Raw genomic sequence first — 20,603 nt, forward strand, 5'->3', positions numbered from 1 at the left:
TGCTGGCTGGGCCTGATCCCTTGGTTGCCCTGTATGTGCTGTGTGATTGCACTCCAGATCCTCTGCTCCACAACTCTGCAGGGCACTGAGGCTAGGATGGACTTCTCTGGATCCTTCTTCCAGACCTATTTCCACGAGGTTCAGAAAAGTGTTTTACCTTTGCACAGGAAAGGCTGATGACATGTTGATCTTTTTCATTTGTCACAATTTCCACAACACTATGTTTGTGTCCTAATAGCTTCCCTACAGGACTCAAATTAACAACTGGATTCCACATACGAAGGATTCTGTCATTACCTGAAAGAAAAAAAAATTAATATATATAGTCAGAAAGACAGAATAGTCACTTGTACTACAAAGAAGCCTTGTAATTGAGAGCTTAGTGTTCGTAAGTCTGTCCTTTCATTTGGGTAGACTACTTCTACATAAGCATGGAACGTTTTCATTCTAAGGGCTGGATTGCAACTTATGTTTCATTGTTTATCCACAAATACATATTAAACGTGTAACTGATTAGCTTTTCAAAGCCTTCTTATTTTGCTGAAGGAATGGCAGGGAAACAGCCAGACTATGTGGACTAGTCCCAGAGGAACAGAGTACTTTAATAGAAATACAACTGGGGCTCCTATTTTGCTTCCTTCAATGAAATTTAGAAAAGTGTCAAAAATATTTGTGCCCAGTTAGCCAGGACACAAAGGGATAACCTCCTTTATGGAAGAAGGTGAACATGCAGAAAGAAGTGGGCATGAAAGCTGAGGGCAGACAAAAAACAATAACTGCTGATGATTGAGTTTGTAGTGAAGTAAATTAGAATAAAGGTGAATGTTTGGTACTACTTTGCTAATACTTTCCATAAATATTTCAAAATATAAGGATGTTAAAAATGTATTTTAACTTTCAATTCCTGGCAAATATTGCAATTGTACGAATTGTATGCATCTAGCTGAACAGTTTGACACACAAAAAATGAAACTGCCACATTTTGTCTAGACTTCTGTTTGAGTTCTACATTTCTCTCAGCTTAAATTGAAGAGTAAAAAGCAAAAAAAAAATAGACTAGGAAGTATATGCCCCAAGAGAATCAGCTCAATTATGTTAAGCGCTCAGCTCAATTATGTTAATAATCTTCATTAAGCTTGTTCAACCTACTGTCATTAGTCAGTCCCTCCATTTTTCTCTCCAGGAATCTATTCCTTTCCTTCTTAATGTAACAAGATGTCTTTTGTTTAGGAGCACCCCACCTCCCTTTTCCTCCATTAAACAATATTGTTCTTTCAGAAAAAATGACTCCACTGTTTATGTGGCTTCTCTCTAAATGAGAGAGGCTCACTGAAGGAATCATCTACTCTTAAAATAGCTACAACAGAAAGACATTTTGATTTATGCAAGCTCATTTCACAAGTGTGACTGAGAATTCAACTATGCAAAAAGCTATATGGCACAATGGAGGGTAACTTCAGTACAGGAAAGGAAGGCCATATGTAAGTAGCTGACTGGCTCAAAACTTCAAGGGGAAGAGATTCTTTTTAAGGCAAAACTACTCTAGACAATCAATATGCTTACAGTATGGCAGAAAGTAGCTTAAATGGGTTATAACTGCAGAAACGGTTTATGAAGCCCTTTTGGATAGGGAAACTCCAGAAAGTGGTGGATGTCCCTGCTCACTTCCTCAGAGCTTGTGTTAGGCTGTTCCAGACATGTCCTGCAAGTGAGCAGAACCTGTGTGACCAGGTCAGAGCTAAGGATGAAACAAGCCCATGGGAATAAAACTCAGTTTGCGACCTCCCACGAGAAGGACACGAAATACAGAAGTGTAGACAGAAGCCTCCAGTGAGACTGGTGAGATTGGTTATAATATCAGAGGAAATGGACATTGCTTCAACAACATGTCCCTTACCAGCCCCAGACGTAAACTGTCGTGTCTTAAGATGGTGGAAAACTGGGCAGAAGCTGTTGACAATATCTGATCACCTTGACTACCTGCTGGCTGCACTTTTGAGGAACAGAACCCTTCCTGGTCTTCCTAACTCCTCTGTTCTTTATATTCCTGAAGTGATGGCACATGATTGAAGGGGAGTGCCCTTTAATTCTGGCACAGAGTTTCTTTTTAGAGTAGAATCACTAATACAATGTCATTTACTTCAGATATTAACAGGATGATCAAGTGACATTTGGAAAGAAAACCTTTCCCTACATTAAAAAACTCGGTTTGCTTTTCAAGTGAAATAGCGGATAAATTTTAATTCCTTTTACTGATGTGGAGATAATGATAGAGTTTATTATAATAGATGTGCTCTCTTCTCTCTTTCTGGACTAATGCCAGATTGGCCCTAACACTCACTGCTACACTGGAACATTTCCTGGAACATTTGTTCTCTCCATGCTCCAAATATGCCTCCAGGATTCAGAATCCTGAAAGGGTAGATACCAAGCACATTCAAGAAAAGCCTGAATTAGATATCTATTCATTAGGAATTTTTAATGATTTTGTAGAATCAGTGATTTGAATCAAAACAGATTCAGTTGTGTATGGTCTTTTCCATGATAAATAATTGTAAAAACAGATGCTTAGAGTTTTTTTAGAAGTCAGATTTTACAACCACAGCTCTATTCTACCTAGATGTTATGGACTCAAATACCTTCTTTGAACATGTGATGCTTTGTCAAACTCTCTCTCTTGCTAACACAGTTTTGCAATTTGTGTAGTATTACAATCCTGCTGAGATGTCTGCATTTCAGTGGTGTTGAAACCCACTTGTGAACAACAGCATATTTGAATGCAGAAATACTAGGCTTTGCCTGGCATCCTCAATAGATTGTAAATGCAGAATATACCTCCTGGTTTCTTCCTATGCTCCGACTCTCACACAGAAAACTCCTTATCCTTTAAAATAACTTGTCTTTCCTTCAAATCTGTCTTAAATAACCTAGCTTTATAATGGCTGAAAAACATCTTCAAATCAGTCAGACATCTGGTGAACTAGTTTATTATACTGTTTTGTTTTTTTTTTTTTTATGCTTCCTTGTCTGTTGTTGTTTGTTCTTAAATTTAGACTGCATCATAGAGAAGACTTTGCTATGCTTCTGAGAGTTAATATCAGAGGAGTTCAGGCCATTTCTATCACTGGGATTCCTGGGAATTCCCGAAAATGTGCTTTACTTGTTCCAGGATTCACAAAGGAAACTGAACAAGCACAGAGTAGCTCCATTTACTAGTTGTACTGTTAGATTTAGAAACCACTAGTAGTTTTTCTTCTGCTTCATTGCTCACAGGAAAACAGCAAGCAGATTTGAAGAACTAATAGAAGTTGAAATGAATACAGAATAAGAGGAAAACCATGTAACTTTACAATTCAGTGCAGTATTAATGCAAAATGCTACAGAGAGAAGTTATTTTAAACTTCTCTGGGCTCTATATTTTAGGCTTTTATAATTTTACTGGTTGAATTCCAGTCTTAAGCATGAAAAGCAAACTCAGTACCAGGTTTGATTTTATCTTATTCATTTTTATAAACATAAAATATCTAGAAGACAAAATTAGTTTATGTCACAGAACTGACAAACTCAAGAGCATAATCAAATACAAATAAACGATGGAACAGTGTGTCAAAATAGGACTTCTTTAATGGCTACAGTAATAATTAATCACAGTATGTAACATTTCATTTGTGCTATAAACACCTGGCTGAATAACATTAAATTGGGTTTTACTAAAATGTTTAGCAGATTTATCCCTGCTCAATATTTTAGAAGCTAGCCTGCAAAGGCGGGATTTTTGTTTTATGGCAATTGCCAAATGAGACAAATAAACATACGTTTTTACAAATATTTGAACGTCACCAAGAAATCTATATATTATGATTATTTACCTGAATTATTATAATTATTTACCTGAATTATGTACCTGTTATGGTCTCTCATTTTTAGGGTATATTACAGGTAAAATTGCAGGCTTCCTAATTAACAGGACTAGCTTATGTTATTTTGAAGTTTAGTTTAAATCTGTCATTAATTGGAACATCAATATGTGTTTCTCAATCACGTAACAGTGAGATGACTTTTAAGATACAGAGGCAAACATAGTGTGCTCCAGCCTGATGGTGTGCTGTGCCACTGGGAGCAGTGTACTCTATTAACAGAACACAGAATTCTAAAGCTCAGCTTTTGAAGGCTTTAGCAGAGGGGTCTCTCAAGACCTGTAACACTGTTTTAAATTCTGGGTGCAGCTTCACAGTAGGCCCCAACTGACTGAACTTCACAGTGAAACTGAAAGAGATTACTGCACCTTGTCTTTGGACATGAATTCCCACTGTGTTCTGGGACTCTTAGTAATACAGCTCAGGAATAATTTCCTTTCATATTTAAGGGGAACCAGCAGGGCTAAGCTTTGGGAATGAGGGTGAGAGGCAGGAGGATGCCCCTCAATAACAAAATGAAGGATGGTGGGTAAACAAGCAAGACAGGATTCCAACTTTAGGGTATGTAAATATTATGAATGGACAGGAAGATTGTTAGAAGCACAATTTCTTACACTTCTTCAAAAATCATCAAAATCATCATTACAGAGTCCTTAAACACAGTATTATTAAACTTTTTCATGTTGCCTACACTTTCGGTACCTTCAAGCAGTGAAAGTCAAAGCAAATTAGAATTCAGTGTTGAGAAAACTCATCTGCTTCTAAAATATTCTGATTAGGGATCTGTTTAGATGGGATAGAAGCTCCTGCATTCTAAGTCTATCCTCCAACCATCACAAACAAGTATGCAATCTAATATTTTCAAAAATCCAAGCTCCATTTTAAATTGAGAATATAATTTTTTACAGCTGCCATTATTCAGAGGACTCTTCCTGAACATCACTGCTCTAATTTTTGCTCTAATAGACAGCAGTGGCATTCCTTGTTAATTGCCACTTTTTGTAGATTATAGAAAATATATTTTTAAATATCTGCACAATGGTGCAGTTAGAGCTTAGTTCAGTTGGTTAGAGACTGCTGCTGTAAACACCAAAATTGTGAGTTCAATCACTTTATGAGCCATTCACTAAAGAGTTGGATTTGAGGATGATTATGTGTCTCTTCTCCCACACTTTTCCAATATTCAACCAATCTTTCTCAAATGTGGTTCATATCAGCAAGACAGAACCGGAACATGTACCATGGGCAAGTGATCCTGCATGATTGTCCTATTCCTTTTCTGTGCCACAAGTGTTTACTGCTGGTCACTGACAAAGTGGGGTGAGTGCATTAGGCAGACCTTTGGTCTGGTCTATCACAGCTATTATAATTTTCTTAGAAAGTTTACCCAGATTTTTCTCATCTACTACCTCCAGAAGAATTTTCAATGTATCAAAGAAACTTTTTCTAGTTCCTCTGTAATTGACCTTCTTTCCTATTCAGACATTTCACCCTGGTTTTATTACTACAGCAAAATCATCCTGTTGTATCTGTAGGAAATACTGACCTCATTTTGCTCAATAGGACCTCCCTACTTTATGTCATCAGTAAATTTCTCCAAACTAGTTTTTTGTGACAAGGTGATCAGTGTAAACACTACCTCCTACAGTGCTAAACTTCAGAATTTTCATTAACAACTCTTCTACAGCTATATTGTTTTTCCTTTAAATCTTGTGTCTAGAAAATCAATAGAATTGCCTGATATTTATTTTGATATCTTTCACAGTTTTCCTCTTGATAAACTGTTACAATTCAACATGAATTGCATTACTTCCCATATACTGTCATATATATTATCAAGGCTGGGCAGCAGAGCCCTGGCCATTTTTTTTAACAAAGTTTTAAGCAATAAAGACTTGAAGAAAAGCAGCATCAATGCCAATCGAGGGCACCACCCTATCAGACAGAATATATAAAAAAGATTGCTGCTACACCCCAGCAACATTTCTGCAGCACCAAACATGACCACTACAGTTGACAGGCCCATAAAATTATTGGATAACAGGAAAGAAGTGGATGTAAGAGTGCTATTTCTGCAGTCTGCTTTGGGACAAAGAACAAACAGTAACATTTTAGGGAAACATGATCAGAGAGACCAATGGAAAGTATTAAGATGGGCTAATGTGACTGCTTAAGATACCAAAGGATGGCGAAAGAGTAATAGGGTGGAGGCTATGCTGATATTGCAAGGAATTATGTGTATAACCTGGTCAAGGCCACAGTGACTTGGAAAGATACCTTGGAGTAGTTAAACATACTGTTTCTTCTGTTTTATTATATAAATGATACTTGAATCAACCCAGATGAAGCCCTTGACAGACTCTTGTCAGGAAGTATATCTCTTCAGACAATGGCTGACAGCAATTAAAAGCAAGGCATCTGCTTCCTCTAACTGTATGCAGAAGCCAATGTTGAAATTCTGAAGATGCTAACTCAGCTTTATTTGATCTTATTTAACTTGAATAAAAAAATTCTTATTATTTTTCCAGGAATGATCTCTTGGAAAAAACTCAGTACTTACCTCCAGTGACAATGATATTTGCCTTTCCACAGTATGTGAAAGCATTTACTCCTTTAGGGACAGAAAATTCCTTTACAGGTCTGCAATCATTAATAAAACAAACATGTAAGAAATATTTGGGAAACACAGTCTACAGTCATTCTGCCTTATTTTTCTGTAGCATACAGAATAGCTGTTTGCATAACATTTGCAATCTCAGGTTAAAAGCAAATTGATTTATAACAGAGACTTAGAGTGATACTGGCATCAACAAAACAGGAACAGAGTACACTTCCATTAAATAAAGAAACATCTGATCTACACACCTGAATCTTTTAACAGGCAAACTCCAAACAGACTCCTAAAATGGCAGGTGTTGTCAAAGTAAGCTGCACACTAGTCTGTGTGCTTAAAGCAGCTCATCACTGAGGAAAAGTACCACAGAAAGTGTGTTTGCCCATTTCTGACATGGAGGTCCACTGTGATCTCAATGTAACATTAAATCAGTGCAGTTACTTTTCTGTTGCTTCTGTATAATGCACTGTATAATAAATAGTCTTTATAAGATTTATTTTGTGTTTTATGACAACATGAAGAGACCACAAGTATCTGAAACTCAACACTTATTCTATTACATTCACTGATAAGCATGGGAATTTAACTGCCAACACAGACTGATAATGACTTAGTGCCCCTTCTAAACCCATCCTTTGAGCACCTTCTGCCTGTGTCTCCAAGTTTCATCCATTGCTACCAATAAGTGAATATTTTATTGATTTTTGGATGTAGCAAAAGCAAGGTTAACACCTATCATTCCCAGGAAACAATGACTGCCAGTATAAATCAGCTGTATAGAACTAAATTAGAATAATTTATTTTTTTCCTTTGAAATTCAGACAAGTATCAGTTCATCTAATCTGGGCTAGAGTCGCCATTAATATTGAAAACCATAAATAGAGATGGCAATAAATCTGACAAAAAGCTCTGGAAACTTTGAGCATTAATGAAAAAATAGGCAGGTGTGAATAAAAAGCTGTTTGCTTCCTATTATTTACAGAGAAAAAATATTTCTTTCCAGAGCTCTAACAGAGAAGTCTTAATTCTCTTGGCAGTACAAAATAACAATTAATTAATTAAAATGTATGATTAACAGATTCCATAAGTTTTTTTCACCTTTTAAACTTCCAACTGTCCATTAGTTCTTTAACGAGCAGTATTGACATTACTCCAAGATCAGTGGGAATAAGGGATTCTGGCTCTGTGAAGTCCTGCCCAAGCCATGACTTTGCAACAGAAGCACCTTGTTATCATATCCATACATCTCTTTTTTAGATACTTTACAAGAAAATATTATAGCTGTTCACCAGCCATTAGTGGCAAACAAACCTAAGTCCCTTAAGAGAGAAGATGCATTGCATCCCTCGTTGACTACAACAACAATTCCTTGATGCAAAGTTAATTAGGGAAATTCCTTTTGTTAGTACCAGTAAATAATATTTTTAAACTAGTTACTTATTAAATAGACATTACAAAGCAATTTGATCTATAGATATTTTTAGGACTATTAATTTCATTTTAACAGCTGCATAATATTAAGTTGTCTAATTATAATATCGTCTACCTACTGCGAGAAACTGCTTAGAGATATGGATTTATTCCATTTGAAGATGCAACTATGGCCAGTGTGAAATGAAAAAGAACTACCAAGATAGTTGCAGTTTATGTTCTGTATTGAAGTACATGATGGTAGCATCTACTCTTTTGACTAGACTTTTGGCTCTGCAGCCTTAGTCTTCTTTCTCTTCTAACTAATTCTATTTTTCCAAAGCTCCCAACAAAAAAAACAAAGGATTTCTCAGCTTTTCAGCTGACACAGTATGTGACCTTGGACAATCTAGAAGTGTGTTGTAGTTCACTTTCCCCATCCTCAACAGACATGCAGTACTCATAATACCCAAACTTATTGTATTGATTCAAGAATAGCTACAACAATATTTACAGCCTGTGCTATACAAGAAATAAAGCAGATTATAATAATTGTAGCTACTAGCCTTAAAAATCTATTAATCTCTCTGGATATACCTCACAGAAGAATTGAGAAGCTGATTAAATATTTACAATCTTTTGAAACATTTGAATGAAAAGTTCTATTTATATGTTATTCATAGCTCCCTCTCCCTCTTACAGCAAACTGAATTTGTGTTATATAATTGTGCTATAAACTTTTGTAAATTTACAAACTAATTAGGCTTGGAATCAGTTAAATCAGCTAATAGCACTGATGAGCCATATGAATAAGGACTTGGCACAAATAAGGAAGCCATAACCTCTTTTCTGCTGCATAGTAGAACCACTTCACAGACCTCATAATAAATAGTGTTCTTGGTTTAATCTTGCATAACTCAAACTTGTGAAAATAAAACTGTAAATGAAATTTAGTTTAGTTTATTTTTGACTGGGTATAAATTTTAAATGAATGGATACATGATATATGTGCAACAAACCAATACATTTTCTAACAAAAATCTGCTTGCTGAGGAGAAATTGGAGGAGACAACACTGTCAACATATCTTAAGAGTTGTGAGTACTGAACATATAGCATATATGGACAGTCCTCTCCTACATCAAAAGCTAGCACACAAAAAATATTCAAGCATTTAAACAAATATTTTTGTTTTTAGTAGCGATGCTAGTAGAAAAGACAGATTCAATATAACAAGATCACATCTTATGAGGCACAGAGTTATAAACAGAAGACTATACAACAGCAGAGTTATAAAGCTGAAGTTCTATTGTTTTTCTGGAAGATGTCAGATACTTACAAGTGGTCCTCTAGTCGCTTTATGTCATCCAAAATAAATGAATTAATACTGTCTGTGGAGCAGGATCCAAATAATTTTAGGGCAGAAAAATACCTAATCTTCCCAACCCAGTCATCATGCAGCTTGCGTTTAGGACTAGGGAGATAAACAGAGAAGTTATCAGGCTACAGTAGCAACTACAGTGATGTGCCCATAGGTAGGCAGGGATTTTGTCAATGAGATTATATACACAACCAATGCTAACATTTAATACCCAGGGCAGATGGAGAACCACTCTTCCAGCTCAAATGCAAGCAGAGAGAAAGTTGGGATTGAAACACACACTTTTCTAGTCACAATTGTGCGTCCATCTCATTGGGAACAATAAAGCTGTTCCTTTGTCAAACTGGATAACAGCAATTGTGAATTCTCCCCTTGAATTGTATTCTGCAACCTCTCAGCTGTAAGATCTCTTGTAAAGTCTTCAACTGAGAATTTCATGCAATGACAAGCAAATCATACTTACTGCAGTCTAAAAAATTATTTTCTTTGGTTAGATGGGGTTAATTTATAAACAGAAGCTAATCCTCCACTTAGGACAAACAAAACCCAAATTAAAAACAAAACATAACATGAGACTAGTAATATTTTGTCATAAGCAACTTACATGTCAAAAGATTCAGAGTCCAAAGCTTTAAATTGTAACTCTTTTCCAGTTTTAGATTGTTTCATTATGAAGTCATCACTGGTGATAGTAAGCAGATAAACATAGCCCCTGTCATCTCCCATTAAGATGGTATCCTTAGCCAGGTCATCTGCCATAGTCACCGTAGAAACACAGAGCATACAGTTTTTCATTGGTTTGATGACAAAGCCATCACTCTGTGGAATATGGTGGAGAGTTTATTAGACACTGCATGAGGGCCCTTAAATTAAATCTATCACGCTTATCTAGTTACATCAGCATTCATATCTTGACTTTGTTTTTTCAAGCTGCCCCTGTGATAGCTGTTTCCTGGTATCAGAAATTCATGGAAGACCATCATGAAGTAGAATTAAAAGCAAATCCTAGAGGTTTCAGCAAGACTTTGTTTCATAGGTAGCATTTTGCATTTCAGTGAAGAAGCATTAATTAAAAATCTAGGAAGGATCTTTGCAGGCTATATCGGATGGTGTATTTGCTAAGACTGTATATGGTTTCCTGTTCAAAAATAAAATGCTTACTACAAGAAAACCAGAAATAACAAAATTAAAGAATAATTCAATCACTAAATATAGCAGTAGTACACAGGGAGAATTTATATCAGAGTCCTAATTAATAATACAGCCTGGGTGTGTCAAGTGTACCAATGTGGACAGGTGTTTCAATTTTTGAAGCACGAAGATAGTGGGGATGAACACAGTTGCAAGATACTGTGGTATTTTGCTAGAAGGTCCAGGAATGGGATTTTGGGTCATCTGCATTACACTGTTTGTTGATTCTACTGCCTGATTCCATCTGTTATTTGATTAAAGCATCCTTCCAACCTAAAATGGGAGCTGTTCACATGCCATAGGAATTAACTGCCTCAACGGTATTTCTGTGTAGCACAGAAACACTAGAGACATAACGGGGATAGAACTGTCCATATATTATTTCTGTGGCCTTGAAAGAGAGCTGCACCTATTCATCAATAGGATATCTGCAGCTCTTACTGACGTAATGAATGGAAGGAACTTGGAGAATAATAGGAGGAGAATAAATATTTGAGCCCTCCCCCAAGAAGACCGACTGGATTGACAAAACGACTTAAATTGATCTGAGCTTAGGAAGCAACCTTTTAACATTGGAAAAAAAATCAAATAGTAAGAAAATCTTATCGTAAAAATAATTACTTTGCTTCTCCTCATCATCTCAGCTGACTTGGAATTTCCAAGAGAAGTCCCAGAAACAGGAAGAGAAAGCTAAGATACGGGTCAGCAAAAATACATAAAACATTGAAGAAAAATTTAACAGATTGGATATATATATTATTAACATTAAAATGTTTTTTTTATCTTAGAAATTCCCGAACAAAACCCAGAATATGAAGAAATATTTTCTTTAAATTGAGAAGTTACCTCAAAAATACTCTTATATTTCTTGTAATACGTAAGTCATGTTATATTTCTTGTAAAACCTGTTCCTTGATTCTTAATAGTTTCTGAGATATATGTATGCCCATGCCCATGTTTTAGGTATACAGATGCATGTGTATGCACTAGACACACATGGAAAATAAATTTTTTGGGGGTTTGTTTGCACCATAGTGTAAAATTTTTCTTTTTCTTCCAAACTTCTAATACATTTGAATAATCCCATTTGGCATGCAGAGAGTATTCCTCCTTTAGTGTGAATTCTACTGTTTCACTGAGTTCCTGCAAAGACAAAAGTTAGAAGTCTTCATCTGTTAGACCAAAGGGATGTGAATGTATATTGGAAACAAAGACTGATCAACTTTCAGTTTTAATTTTGACATTTGTCTGATCCAACATAATACCTGGGTCTCTTTTGATTTATAGTCCCAGAGAATGACTGTGCTTTCAGTTACAGCCACGACATATTTCAGATTAGGCAGGAAATCACATCCATTGATCCATGTAGGAGCCTGATGAAAATAAAAAGAGTAGCTAAAGAAAGATTTTCTCTGTAAATTTATCAACTTTTCCATCAAATAAATACATATTTTACATAAATCACATATACTCTGCAATAGCACATGCTAGGTCTAGTTCCACTGAGACTTCTAAATCCAGGAATAGCTCATACATGAAGTTAGAGAGGCACCAGGCTCAACCTCTGTTGTCAACGATTCACTGAGGTACAAATGTTGCACAGGAGAGGACACAATACACATATACTGTTAGTTGAACTGTAATGACACTCTAGAAAAGCACTCTGAGCAGAGAAAGCTTAAGCTAAAACATCCATAGTAAAGCAGATTAAGCTTTTACCTGGATACAGTTTGGTTTGAAACAAAAGAAATTTAAAGGCAGTCAAAATTTCAGCTATAAAACAAAACTGAAATGAATGATTATGAAAATAAATAACTTTATTAAATAATTTAATTCTCCCAATAGGTAGATTAAGTATTTACAAATATATACATCTGCCCATATTAAGCTATTGTTCAAGTATACCTCCTATTATACAGGTATTAATGTGAAACAATTTCTCTTGCAAAGTATAGATCAGACTCCTGATGCTTCTACTCTTATTTTAATTGATTTTGCTCTTAGTGTAAAGGGTCCAAAATCTTGACAGAGGATATCAACACTGTTGCAGGAGAAAGCTTCTCTCCTTCATAATGATCTGTGGGCAAGTGGTAATACATTTATAAGGATTTTTTGTGCTCTTTACTACAATAAATATGGAAAATGTCAGTCCTGCAGAGGCCCTGTGGATTGTTTGGTAATTCTAACAGAAAAGCTTGTTAACTGAGGCTTTTTGAGGTTCTTATAATAGTGTCAGATAACAACGACTAAGTGGCTTGAAAAATATGATTTTATATTTGTAGTTGTCACTAATTTATTGTGTTGGCTTGTAATGATGCAGTCAAAGTAACAGGTTTCACCTTCAAAGGAAAGGTTATAAGAATTTCTCTTCTTGGTGCTGCCATACTTGACAGACAAACTAGGCAGCCGACCACATCAACCTTATTTTCTTATTCCATCCTGCCACTCAAGGGCTCTTATCTCTCCTCCTCTGTTTTCAATACAGCTTCTGTTTCACTTTGTCTTGCTTATCCATTGGCTCTGTTTCTGCTTTTCTAAGCCATATTTAAAGACATTTCATTTTCATTTTGGAAGAAACAATTTGTTCACTACTGGTAATCCCACCACCATTCAGCAATGGTTCTATGCTGATTTTGGGACCTGTCAGCTGGACAATTGTTAGCCAATGCAGTCTACTGTTTCTTTATTCCCAGTGGTCATTTTTTAAAACAGAAAGTCGTGTGGTGCTAGGCCAAATATTGTATAGAGTTTTAAGTGTATTATGCTTCTACTCTTCACTCAGTCACATAATCTCATCAATAAATGGAATCAGTTTTTCTTGAAGCGACCTATTCTCCATAACATCCCTGTAACAAATATAGTTATGTTCCTTTTATACCATCATGATGCTAGGAAAATTCTGCAGTCCACTGGATTTTATTTCTAGCACTACTGTGATTCAATCTTTCTGGCTTAATAGCTTCAGGGCCAAGACCTCTGTTGCTCTGCTTGAGTGTGTCTCTGCTCTGAAACACCTCAAGAAAGAGAACACTGAATGGAAGACAGTATAGGAGTATAAAGATTGTTGCAATCTGTAAGCCACCCTCTACACACATCAGTGTTTGTCAATGGATAGAAGGTTTGGAGTCTGATAACTTATCTCTGACTAAGTCCTCAATTCAGTACCTTACTTCATTGGCAGGAAGATGCATACAAATATATAGCTTCATCAATTAGCTATTGATGCCAGTATTGATGATGATGTTAAAGCAGTTGAAAATGGCATAATAACTATAGTGAGAGAGGAATGTACTGTTATTTCTGCAGATCAGAAGAACTGAAATGCAAGCCCTGAAAAATAAAGTCATCTTTCTGTTTAACTATTTAGATATTAATCATAAGCTATTATTCATAGTTGTACATTTTGATCATTTGGTGCTGAAGTTTTCAGCTAGCATTGTTCACCTCATCTTTAATAAATACATGGTAGGCGATGATTTACAGTCATATAAGATATTGTGCTTTGATTTTTAATAAATCTTTAGAGAAAAGGTATTAAGATGCAAAGCTTCTATTTTTATAAGTATGCGTTACATTAGAACAACTGTGACAAATTCTAAAGACAAATTTCTCAAAGAATCCCTAAGTTAATAAATTTAATAACATTATACATTTCAACCATCTAAAAAGCAGTATTTATTATCTCAAAGAAATCCAGACTTTTATTTCATTTCAATTTGTGAATTTATATTTAAAGAACAACATACTTAAAATATTATGTCCTACAAGCATCAAAATCTTTCAACAACCATCAAAAAGTTCAGGAACCTCAAGTGCAATAAATGCCCTTTTAATTATTTTTTCAGCACAGTAGTTAAGAGGAAAGATGGGAAGAAATTAAATTGAGCAAGGGCAGGACCATTCAATGCAAACACCTAAATAAGAATATTAGATAAAAATTCCAATTCCATAAGATAAGGCAGAGCACAAAGAACAAAAGGATAATTTTTAACTAAGCCATCTGAACACTTCATAACTTTGATACAAAAAAACGTGAATACAGTAAGTTCAACAAAAGTAGAATGAAATAAAAAAATACCATAAATTCTTTCAGACTTAGAGTCAGAGGGATTTCATACAGTTGTGGGCTTGGGCTTCTCCTTTCTTTTCACCAAATGTCAGCTCCCCAGTCAATCAAATCCCCTGGGAAATCAAAGTCCCTGGGAGGCCAAAGATTATCCCCTGAAAGACTTTACAGTAGACACTGTCACGTTCAGCAGTAACGATCTCAGCTGATCAAATGACCCCCAAGAGCAATGATCCTCCATCCCAAAGATGGAGAGGAATCCAAACTATTTTTCACCTACTTCTTCCTGCCTCTAGAAAAGCCTGAAAAAGTGGAAACATCTCAGCTGGCAAAGGATGGGAGTGTGGCCTGTAAAAACAGTGACAGCAGATGAGGGTAGCCCACATAGATCTGATGCAGAGCTGAAACAAGTGGATGCTCACAGATACTAAAACTACCAGCTTTAGTATTGTATTTGTCTGGAATCACAATCCTAACAATTTCAGTATTGCACCATTATACTGGAAGATACCATTATGTTAAGCATATCCTTCTTTCACATGTTTTATGGCAAAGATGTTCTTCAATGGTGCCTAATACTGCCACAGCTGCCAAATATTGTCCTATTTTCATAGCAAAAAACCTTCACATTCATTGAGGAATCATTTTAAGACAAGTGCTTAGTGCTCAGAAAGGAAAGGGACCCTACAGCCCACTACAGCATTGGGCTAGCAATCCAGCTTCTTCCAGTGTCTTTCCTTGGTGTCTCTGGGGGAGATCCTACCTTTGCATATCTGAACTGGGGAAAGTGGTTTTTACAAGCAAAGTAGGAATGACTAAAATGCACTCCTCTAGCACTACTGTACAAGAAGCTCAGTCAAAGTTTCTAGTTTCTAGTCAAAGTTTCCAAAAGTCAATTGGTCTCAGGAATATTTCTCACAGTTACATCTGAGCACTGATTTCAGAGGTCAGACTAGCCCTTGCAATAAATTAAATGCAACTCAGGCCCAGAGCTTTTTTCTGAGTTGGAGCAGTAGGGCTTCTGGTGTGCAGTACTCCTATTACATTTTAGAACTCCCATAATATGTAAGAGAGAGCCAACAAAATGCACTACCTTCTGGCACAAGACACCTGCATCAACTTTTAGGACAAGGGGTCTCATCACTTTACTAAGACTGATGTCTCTTGTCTACAGGTCATCTGAAAGCAGCTCATTAACTAAAATCTACAGTGATACTCCCAGGGTAGATGGATTTGCTACAATGTGTAGCAAATCATCTACCTAGCAAAATGTACAACTGTTTTTCATCAACAAACTTAAAATTCCACTTATTTAAATTTTACAATGACAACTGAAGTTTTGAATTTTAGAAGAAAAAATGTGGCAAGGTAATGGGTTAAGGATAATTTGATAGAAAAAGAAGCATTTATCTGAGGTTTCATTTATCAGAGGAAAGAAATCAAGTTACTCAATTGCTTCAATAACTGAAAGGAATACATTGGAACTATTTGACCTACAGCACCCTATGAAAAATCATGCAGAAATCTCAAAGTTAGAAGTGGCATTAAAATAATGCTCAGTTTCTAATTATTTCAATTTAGGACATGCTGATTTTTACTTAGAGTTATTTAACAGGAAGGAGACAAAAAAGAACTTACTTCAACTTCAATGGTTGCCAGAACCTTCATCTGTAAAAGAAGATATTGTCATGATAACAAGGTAGTTCTTAAATTAAAAGTCTAAACAAAGTCACTCTCCACAGGCAGATCAGAACAATAATTGCTAACTGAAAGAGTAGGTGGTTAAGATCTGAGAAAGATCCTTAACTTGCCTGCTGTCTGTTCCCCTTTATATTGTGAGGAACTTCAAACTTCTCTTTCCCTCACAATTGTTTCATAGTTTCTGGTTTGGGGTTTCTACACTGAGATGTTGAAGTCAGTAAAATAAGTAAAAACCCCTCACTTTTACAATGTACAGAGTACAGATCAGCTGGTCTTCTGATGGAATTGTACTTTTAATGGTTACTGACAACTAGAACAGCATCAGCTCCTGTAAGAAATAGGATGTGTCATATAGAAACCCAAGCTAATGCTGCCCCAATGCCATGTCAACTAGTGCCAGCAAAATCCCTGGCAGTGGCAGCACTTAAGGCTGCAAACAGCAACACCCACATTGGTACAGCATCTTTCACCAGAGGTAAGTACTGGTAGACAGTGAACATGTGGCTCAAAACCTGAAATGTTTTAAGTGTCACTATCATCCAGCAGAGACATGGTTATCTTCTATGCCCTTTAACAAAACTATTAAGTTTTCAAAAGCAGTTTCAACTTTTTTCCCTTCTGAAATACCCAGACAATTTTTCACCTCCTATCACCCCTGCCCCTCATCAGTAATTATTCAATGGCACCTCATACCCATTCCCAGCAATTCCACATTTCATAAACCAAGAAGCTAGGATCAAATTCTTTCTTTCCATAGAAGTGAGATGCCAGGTGTTATCTTGGACAGCCTTTGTGCAGAGTTTAAGGGTATTGTTAACCAAGAGATGGATACCCATGCATTGTATCAGACTTGGCTTTATCTACAGTAAATAAAATATGTCCTTGAGGCTGCCTACTCCTACAGGTCTTATCTGCTGATCAATCCTTCTTAGAACTTGAGAAATGTGTCTCATATTCTGGAGTAACCTGGAAGTAGTTGATGGTGTAGAGCTGCATACAGGTGTTGAGCCATATTAGGCCCACATGTGTTGCAGAAAGCAATTCTTAGCCCTCAAATAGAATCACAGAATATTAGAGTAATTAAGGCTGGAAAAAATCTTTAAGATGATCAAGTCCAGCTGTAGAACTAACACTGCCAAGTCTATAGCTAGATCATGTCCCCAGTAGCCACTCTACACATCTTTTGAGTATCTCCAGGGTTGGTGACTCAACCGCTTCCCTAGGCAATTTCAATGGTTGACAACTGTTTGGATAAAGAAATTATTCCTAATATGCAATCAAATCCTCTCCTGGCATGTCTTGGGGCTGTGGTAATGCCTTACTCATTTTCAGAACATAGTTTTCTAAGTCAGAGCTCAGGTCCCTAATTCACTGTGTTAAGCAGCTAGGTATAAAATCATTCACACTGCAGTCACTAATGTCAGATAACATCAGTCCAGGCTATGAGGAAGCAGCAATTCAACTTGAAAATAGCAAGGGCAAGTCAGGGGGGTAGGGAGAAGAGCTATTTTTACTCTTATACATTGGGAAATTATTTTTCATAGGTACATAAGAGAGATAATGTTCTGGAGGACAGGCTTTCAAATAAATTATTTCAGCATTTACCAAAACTACAGTACTGCTTTGTTATTTAATCATCCACAGGAGTGCTTTCTTGGTTTAAATGATCCTAATGATCATAAGCATTATGCATTAATTAGCTAGAACCCCTAGAAAGCATTAGTGCTGCTTTAAAGTTTTGTTACATTTCCTGAAATAACTTTTAAGAAACTGGTTGCATTAAAATTGTACAAATGAAAAGCACCAATGAGCACAGATGTGAGATAGCCTGGCTTTCTCTATGACACATTCTGTCTCACAGCATCTACAGGTGCATACCACTAAATACTAATAGAATCATCTGGGAAATTTATGTGCAAACTTTAGTTTAACAGCATCTTAAGCCTGAATTTCTACTTGGTACAGATCTCCTTTAATTTTACTGATGAGGGAGTTAACTGTAAGCCAGGGTCATGCAGACTTGTAAAACTCATGACTTTCAAGCTTCAAGATATTGCTGTATTGAATAAATCTAATTTGCAAACAACTGTCTCTCTCCATTCTAGATATTTTCAGTAGCCATAGAAGACACTTAATTCTCTGATTTCCACTTCACATCGAAAAGTTAATTCCAACAGCATATTTTTTTTTTAGGGAAACATTTTATAAACAGAAATGCAGATTATTTTCTATTAAATTAATTTCTATGAAGAATGTCTATTATTAGCCATCTCTATCTTCGGTCAACTTGTGTGGATTGCCTAGTAAGTTTATAATTGAAAAGAACAATGCATATTTCCTGCTGTACTTAACAATAAAGAAAAAGTTAATTTGGTAAGAAAGATATGTAGTTTTTCAAAGGGAAAATTTCAATGCTAGATCACAGTCCACTCAGTTCGCTAATGTACTACCTAATGGAATAATAAAAGAGTTTGATTTAGACTTACCTTTTTGTTAAACACAGTTAGCACTCCTTTTTGAGAAGCTGTTATTGTCAAATGCAGAACGGGCACCTTCACTATACCCTTGATCACATCTTTTCTCTTGACAACTGTCAATGACAAAATATTACTTTTCATCTTACAGACATGGAAAACATAAGCAAATAGAACTATATTAGTAAGGAAAGAACAAATAAATAGGCTATAAAAGTAAGAACAGTTTCTCATCCTGAAATGCATTTTGGTACCTTATGCAAGGCAGTGTTGCAATATATAATAAATTATCCCATACTTGGTTTAATTAATTATGTTCTATCTTAAATATTGTTAATATCATAATTCTGAATGTGCCAGTTCTTTCTCCACATTTTCAAAAAATACAGAAAGACAATGAGTAACTGAATAAATAAACAGCCTGTTTCAGAAAAATTCAGAATTTCAAAATAATTTAGGAATATGGCGAACTGGAAAATGCAGCAGAGTGTTGCATGTTTAGTAAAAATCCATGCATTTTGGAACACAGAAGAAGAAATGTGAATAAGTAAAGACAAACACATGATCTTATCACTCTACTTTAAAGAAAGAGGCACACTGCATTAGAAAAAATATAGTTTTTGATGTAAGATGAAGTATGCCACCTGAATGAGTAATCTGCTGTTTTTCAGATACAAGCAAAACCATGCTTTCTTTCGACGGGGAAGACATGCCAACACTTCCTCCTGTGAAGCAGCCAAAAATCTAAACAAAACAAAATAGAACTATACAAGTAATTTATTGCAAAACTACTCCTGGAAGAGATATACGTATAAAGTCAAATAGGTATCTCACATTTTAATCATTTAATATTATTTGACTTACTATTCTTAGAATATTCTATTCCAAGTAACTTAGTATTATTTCCTTTAATCATTAGCTGTCAATATGACTTTAAACTGCTAAGATCTGATACTCAGGCACAATCTTTCCTCAATGTTTGAAAGAAGTCAGCTTACACAGGGCCTCTTGGAATAGAGCCCATCTATTTTTAAAAGTTCTTAGTGCAGTTTTGCTTTGTAAACAACCATATTAAATATAAATTTTCTAGTTCTACCCACCTCAACTAGGAAAAAAAAACCTAGCAAAAGGCAGGCAAAACAGACAACTCCATATTTATAAACTGAGACATTCAATGTAGCATAGCGGTTTGGCCTACACACAAGAGCTTTTCAATAAAGATATGTAGATTACCATTTGCTTAAAAAAAAAAAAAGTAATATAAAGACAATTTTTAAAAAAATCTGGTTTTGTCCATTTCTCTGATAACATTCCACTTGTACTGAACATGATCAGGATAACTGCACAGAATAGTCAGGTAAGTAGCTTATTTCTGCTTCAGGGTGTGAAATTTTCAACTGAAATGCCCTACAAATCTCAAGCTCTATAGCCAAAAGTAGTTTAGTAATTTCTTTAGGAAATTAGACCCACTTAGCCGTGGGACAGATTTTTTAAACTTCTTTCCTCATATTATGGACATTATATGGACTTCCTTTCATGAGTTCTAAGAGCAATATGCCTTTGGATGGGAGACAAAATATTGTATTTTATTCTAGTTCAGTATTATCCACGTTATACAATAGAGCTCCCTTTTCATTCTTTGAGAGATTCAGATGTACATCTTTCAAGAAAATACTCTCACACAACATTACTCTTCATCTTTCACTTCACAGCTCCCTCCTTTCCATATACACAATTATTAGCTATCATACACACACATTTTTCAAGTAAGTTTATACACAAGCCATATTAAAAGACTGTAATCAGTCAGCTCACACTTTGTAAAATTTGAGAAATGCTCATAGAAAGTG

The 20,603-nt window shown here is 35.7% G+C and overlaps 1 protein-coding gene across 4 annotated transcripts in view; it reads right to left on the bottom strand.

Moving 5' to 3' along the window:
• WDR64 (WD repeat domain 64) overlaps window positions 1-20,603 on the bottom strand; it is a 67,038-nt gene that overhangs the window by 36,238 nt on the left and 10,197 nt on the right. For all 4 annotated transcript variants that reach the window (XM_079333387.1, XM_079333388.1, XM_079333385.1 and 1 more), the window contains 8 exons: window positions 19,398-19,497; window positions 18,766-18,869; window positions 16,217-16,246; window positions 11,778-11,885; window positions 9,926-10,140; window positions 9,280-9,414; window positions 6,478-6,557; window positions 158-297 (listed from right to left, as the gene is read on the bottom strand). In XM_079333387.1, coding sequence (XP_079189513.1) covers window positions 158-297; window positions 6,478-6,557; window positions 9,280-9,414; window positions 9,926-10,140; window positions 11,778-11,885; window positions 16,217-16,246; window positions 18,766-18,869; window positions 19,398-19,497 — 912 coding nt within the window. The remainder of the gene's footprint in view (window positions 1-157; window positions 298-6,477; window positions 6,558-9,279; window positions 9,415-9,925; window positions 10,141-11,777; window positions 11,886-16,216; window positions 16,247-18,765; window positions 18,870-19,397; window positions 19,498-20,603) is intronic.

Source organism: Erithacus rubecula (genome assembly GCF_903797595.1).
Source record: "Erithacus rubecula genome assembly, chromosome: 2".
In the NCBI taxonomy this organism is placed as follows: Eukaryota; Metazoa; Chordata; class Aves; order Passeriformes; family Muscicapidae; genus Erithacus; species Erithacus rubecula.